Raw genomic sequence first — 6,504 nt, 5'->3', positions numbered from 1 at the left:
AAAAAGATTCGAGCGGAATTCCCCTTGCTCTCAGAGAAGTCTCAGTGGCTGATTGGTCGGGGGAACATTGATTTCTGGACAAAGGACTGGTCTGGCCTAGGCCCCTTGCGGGATCTGCTGCTGCTTCATTAGGACCTTGCTCCAGCATCCGTGCAAGATTGGATTGGTCCATCTGGCTGGTTAGACAGAGCAACGACCTTGTGCGTTCTCCCCCATGCGATGGTGGACCATGTTGCGGATGAAGGCTTCTGCATATCCCAAGCGGAAGACAGACGCATTTGGCTGTCAGCAGGGAACGACGAACTCTCAGTGGCATTAGCATGGCAAAGCATCAAACCAGCAACATCGTGGAAAAACTAGGCAGCATGGGTGTGGCACCCCAAGGTTCAGCCAAAAATGTCCCTCCTCGCCTGGAAGATCCTCCACAATGCGGTTTCGATCGACTCCAACATTCAAAGGAAAAGAGTGAGCCTGGTATCGATGTGTTCCTGCTGGCCCCTCCTTCCTCCCTTGTCTACAAATCACTGGACCATCTCTTCACAACAGGTAGGCTGGCCAGCAGCGTTTGGGAATGCTTCTGAGCTGATTGCGGTGTCCCTTAGCCGTTGCACTCCACGGCGTCCGGCAGAGCCACGCAATGGTGGCATGCCTCCCACGCATCGTCCACCCCGCTTAAGGGACTCATCCCAATTTTTATTTTCTGGGAAGTGTGGAAAGCCAGGAACGCCCATCATTTTGAAAACTCAGCCCCTGCGTCTCACCACATTGCGCATTGGATCTATCTTGGATACAATGCATCAACGCCACGCTTCCTGCCCCTAAAACCATCCCCATCTCGGTCTGCAACGTGTGTAGAGCCTGGCGCATTCCTCCTCCTCAGTCCACCCGTCCATCCATATTCGTGGTTAAGTGGGTCAGGCCCCTGTTGGGCTAGATCAAACTGAATGTGGATGGCTCTTCGAGAAGCAATGCGGGGCTTTAAGGGGGTGGCAGCCTAGGGAGAGACGAAGCGGGGAATTTCCTTTTTGACTTTTTTCATGGTTACAACTGGGGCACAAATACGAGGGTAGAGTCCAAAGCTATTGTGGACGGGCTCATGCTGGCGCTTCAGCTGGGCTACACAAAAATTCAGGTGGCGAGTGACTCCATGGTTGTGGTAAAGGTCCTCTCCGAATCAGCCAAAGCCTGTTGGTCCCTTTGGTACTGGAAGGCGCGAGTCTCCCTCCTCTCCCGTTCCTTGCAACTTCAGATCGAGCACATGCCAAGAGAGGCGAACTTGGTCGCAAATGGGCTGGTCCGTCTTAGGAGTAAAGTCCAACAATATTTTTCGCTCCAGTAATTCCCTTCCAGCCCCAATCCGAGGACAAAGTTGGTCTTGGTTCGCTGCGAATGGCGTAAGCCAAGGCTGTGGTTGTCTTCTTCTTTCTTTTCTTGTTCGTGTGATAGGGGGGCTTGTTCCCTTTTTGTTATCGGCCCTTCCCGAATGTCTCCTTGTAGGCCATTCTCGGCTTGTTCATGGTATATGTGAATAGATCCAGTTTTTCGAAAAATAAAAATAAAAATAAAAATTGTAGACGACATCACAAATAGTAATGGGGACAATGATTTCCACATTAAAATATTTGTAGGACCAACTACAATGTTTTTTCTCTATTAAATCTATTCACAAGGTCATACAAATACATATGAAGAGAAATAAAAAAACAAATAACAGATTGATCCAAAGCTTTTGTAAGCCTCAAATGTATTTCAATGGTAGACCTTCAATCTCCCATTACTTTATGCAGTTACTTGATCTTTGAATCTGTCTTATTTTTGGGCTCAACCATTAGGGCAATCTTGTAAAATGGACTGATAGACGAATGGTTTAGATATAACACATACCTCATGGTGGGGCCCATAAAACTTGGTTAGGTCAACACATCAACTAGGGATAGGTGGCCTATGGTACACCAGCCAATCAGCTTCCCAAAGAATGTTGAAACTTGTTAGGTAAGTATATAGTCAGCAACAGCAAGTGGTCCAATTAAATACCATCACTTGCTAACACCCACTTATGCCTGGTCAGAGTCGGCATTCTATTACGTCAACTCACATGCCTTTCCTTGCTTGTTGCTACGGCAAGCTCGATGTAACCTATCAAGCTAGAAGGAACCTACCTAGATGTTTATAGAAATCCTCTCCCTCTCTCCATTTTTACATGGCAATGCCTTTCCTTGCCCGCCACAGCAAGCTGGAGGAACCTACCTAGATGTTTATAGAAATCCACTCTCAAAATCCTTTTTTCCATGGCAAGTTACTCCATGAGCCTAAAAATTAAAAAGATTCAAAACTCAAGTGGGCTGCACGACAGAAATAGGACTGAAAATCTACCATGAAGCATTCACAGGGCCATTGAAATTTTGGAATAAGCTAACATTTTTGTGTTTTTGGTTCATCCCAATAGTAATAACCTCATGAACAGTATAGATGGTATATAAATATCATATTAGACCTTAGGAAGGTTTCAATGGTAGACGTTCAATCCCTGTTGTAATTTCCTGCCGTGCAGCCCACTTAACTTTTGGATATCTAATTTTTGGGTTCATATCTTAAAAAGGCTAGACGAGATGGATTTTTCAGAAACACAACGGTGGGCCCTACCCAGCTTCTGTCGCAAGAAGTTCCTCAGTCTGAGTAACTCAGTATGCTAAGCGTACCGAGTAAACTCTGTGAGATCCATGTAATTTATATTTTATGCAATCCGTCCCTTCATTTTACCAAATAATTTTAGGAAATTATATCAAAACTGAAGCATGTACAAAATTAAAATGGACAACACCACAGGAGACTGAATTAAATGTCTACTGTTGAACAATTCTTGGAGGCCATAAAAGTTTTGGATCAAACTTATATTTGTTGTTTCATTTTATTCATGTTTATGTGATCCTAAGAACAGTTTGAATGACAAATAAACATAACTGTGGGGCTTAGCAAGATTTCAACTTCCACGGTTTCCTTCCTGTGGTATGGTGCACTTGAGCTTTGATAAGCCTCAATTTTTAGCTCAATCCCTAAAATGAGACAGAAAAACGGATGGACGGTGTGGATAAACCACGTACATTCACAGTGGGAGCAAGAGAGTTTACTCAGCATGACAAGAGCCCATGTAGTAACTCACTAGCAATCCGATTTCGTATAAGTGATTGGCTGGTGTACGGTACACCACCGACCTCGCTGGTGTGGGTAATGGTTGACGCTCCTCATCTCCAATGATACCAACGGTCCAAAGGATATCTGTTGTATCCACACCATCCATCCATTTGGAGAGATCATTTTAGGGCACGAGAAAAAGAATGAGGCAGGTCCAAATCTGGAGCAGACCGGCCAAAGAAATAGTAGGGAGAGTGACACCCACCAATGAAACCTTCTTAAGGTCTACGGTGATGTTTATTTGAGATCAAACATGTTCATAAGTTAACATATACATTAAAGAAGGGAAAACACAAATATCAACTTGATTGAAAACTTGTGTGGCAGTTAGAAGTTTTTAATGGTGGGTGTCACTCTCTTCATTGATTTTTGTGGGGGTTCTACTTGAGATTTGGATCTGACTCATTCTTTGGCTCATGCTCTAAAATAATCTCTCCAAATGATGCACGGTGTGGATACAAAACATATATCAAGGTGGGACCCACGGAACTAGGTGATGTCACTTCAACAGGGACTCTAGGTGATCAACTTATCAGTAGCTATTCCTACGTCCTTATATCCAAAGCTTAAGTGGACTACACTACAGGCAAAAGTGAGAACAATGATTATCAATGTTCAAACATTCATAATGCCTACCTCCAAAACGCTTATTTTCTATCCAATCTATTCATAAAAACAAATATCATATTGATCTAAAACTTCCGTGACCTAGAAAGAGTTTCAACGGTAGATGTTCATAAGGGCTTTCGAAATGGGCCGACTGTTTGAATATAACACATACCTCACGATAGACCCACATAACTTTTAGACACCAGCACACCAGCTAGATCAGTGATCTGTGGTGCACCAGCCAATCCACTTCAGGCATTTGGATGGCCTGCTGTCTGGCCCATCTAGTGAGTGGATAAGCTTGACTCTCCAAGACACGTTATGTAATCAGTTATAACCAAAGATGGCGGATTGGGTTCTCCCCCTTGGTCCTAGGCTCGGCACTGGAGGCGCTCTTAGTGGCCTATGATATATGGATTTTATCTAGACAGTCCATTCATTTTCGATTTCATTTTAGGGTATAAACCCAAAAGTAGGCAGAACAAGGCTCAAGTGGACCGCACCACATAAGCGGTGGTGATAGAGAGACTCACTGTTGAAACCGTCATAGTGTTCACGGTGATGTTGTTTGACATCCAACCTGTTTATAAGGTTTGGTATAGGCCTGGACGAAGAAAACATAAATATCAGCTACAAAACTTCCGTGGCTCTTGTTTTCAGCTGCAGGCATTTAATCCCATTTCTTTCTACGTGTCGTTGGATCTATCTCATTTTTTGGGGCTTATAGCTTAGAATAATAGAGGGTAGGGATGTAACATATACACAATGTGGAGTCCACTTGGACATTAACAAGTAGCACACGGCAATTCTCTTTCGGTACGAATCTTTCCCTTCTTAGTCGTGCGCTACAGGCAATAATGTAGCGATGGAGCATCACCACAAGTTTAGAATTACATTCAGATAATGATTTTTCAACATATGAATTACATGAAAATGAAAAGAAATAAAGATAAGAAGAGATGATTCTACTCAACCTCCGATCCATAACTGGGTTAACTCAGTTAAGGCAGTATAAGAAGAGCCCCCCTCACTCATAGCTGCCATCGAACTCTCTTTCATAGCCAAAAGCCATTGAGAGAGGGCCTTTCCTTGTTCTGAGTCCATAAGCTCTCGAACCCCTCTCTCTAACTGAGACGCGTTCACGAACCCCTTATCGTCCATTTCTAATGGGAGAGCAATCTTCATCTCTTCCACCATAAAAACTCTATTTATGTGCTGCTCTGCATAGAGGGGCCAGGCAAGCATTGGAACCCCCTCGCACACTGCTTCCAAAGCTGAGTTCCAACCGCAGTGAGTCACGAACCCACCCACCGATTCCTGTTTCAACACGGCCACTTGTGGGGCCCACGACTTTACCACCATTCCTCTGTCCTTAGTCCGCTCCATGAAGCCTTCCGGCAGTAAAGCGTCCAAATCGGGATCTGGAGGTGCTAAAAAGCGCTTGCTCTTGTCTTCTGTGGGTGGACTGCGCACCACCCACAAGAACCTCTGCCCGCTCTTCTCCAGCCCCACTGCTATCTCCTTCAGCTGCGCAGCCGAGAACAGCCCCAAGCTACCGAAGCACAAGAACACTACGCTCCGCCGCGGCTGCGAGTCGAGCCACGCCAGACAATCGGACTTATCAGGACTGTCACCGGGTGCGATCAACGGCCCGATGCAAGAGACGGGCGGTGTGGGACCATCTGGAACGCAGGATCCATCCAAGATGGCCTTCATGGCTCGGGTCTCGAGCGCGTCGAAGGAGTTAACGATGATGCCGCTGGATTTGGGGATCCGAGAAGTGGCATGCAAGGAGCCATGGTAGGATTCGTCGTTGCGATCGAGAATGGGGAGAGGCATGGCGGAAGCTGGGAAGGGTGGCACGCCCGGCACGTGGAGAGGGGATTGGAGGTCTTTGAAGCTGATGGAGTGGAGGCGATGGAGGGTAGGGAAGTGGAGGAAGACAGCAAGGACAGCAGCGCCTGAAGTGAAGAAGCAGTAGGTAGGGATGTTGAGCTGGGTAGTGACGTCGATGACAGTAGCGCAGAACATGTCGTAGACAAGGGCGCGGATGGAGAAAGATAGAGAGATGGATTTGAGGGTTTGAATGACGTTTGGGTTGTTGAGTTGGACGAGGTGGAATATGAGGGTTTCGTGGTGTGGAGAAGGGGAGGAGAAGGTAGAGAGAGAGATGGGGGAAGGGAGGTGGTGAAAGGTGATGGATGGATGGGAAGTTGTGACGCAGTGGATGTAAGGAGCGGTGGAGCCAGTGTTGAAAGGGGCTTCAGGGATGAGGATGGAGATGGTGGAAAAGGCAGGGGTGATGGAATGTATGCGCTTTCCAAGCTCGACCATCGATATAAGGTGGCCCATCCCTGGAGATGGATACAGGACGATTGTATCTCTCTTTCTCTGCATCTTCTTCTCCACTCTATTACTCTTTTCTTTTCCTATGAATGTGTATTTATATATGTACCAACGAGTAAGAGTTAGATGGACTGCTTTCTCCGCGCCATTGATGAGCTCAGGGTAGATAGAGTAGTGGATTGGGTACTAAGTAAGCTGTTTGGGGCCCACTGTGATGTATGCATCCTATCTACTCCGTCCATCCGCTTTAAAAAATCATTTTAGGTCATATTACCAAAAATTAATCATATACATAGCTAACGTGGACCACACCATGCAAAATAGTGTGAATTGAATGCCAACCGTTGAAAACTTAGA

At 45.8% G+C, this 6,504-nt stretch overlaps 1 protein-coding gene across 1 annotated transcript; it reads right to left on the bottom strand.

Moving 5' to 3' along the window:
• Positions 1-4,649: 4,649 nt before the first annotated feature.
• LOC131246707 (UDP-glycosyltransferase 88B1-like) lies at positions 4,650-6,215 on the bottom strand. The gene has a single exon (XM_058247057.1). The coding sequence runs from the start codon at positions 6,196-6,198 to the stop codon at positions 4,771-4,773; it is 1,428 nt and encodes a 475-aa protein (XP_058103040.1). The 5' UTR covers positions 6,199-6,215; the 3' UTR covers positions 4,650-4,770.
• Positions 6,216-6,504: the final 289 nt, after the last annotated feature.

Source organism: Magnolia sinica, chromosome 5 (assembly GCF_029962835.1).
Source record: "Magnolia sinica isolate HGM2019 chromosome 5, MsV1, whole genome shotgun sequence".
Taxonomy (NCBI): domain Eukaryota; kingdom Viridiplantae; phylum Streptophyta; class Magnoliopsida; order Magnoliales; family Magnoliaceae; genus Magnolia; species Magnolia sinica.
This window is presented reverse-complemented; position numbering and strand designations above follow the sequence as displayed.

What these genes read in the sequence shown, in the direction of transcription:
- LOC131246707 (XM_058247057.1), bottom strand. Translation starts at nt 6,198, where the DNA reads ATGCAGAGAAAGAGAGATACAATCGTCCTGTATCCATCTCCAGGGATG.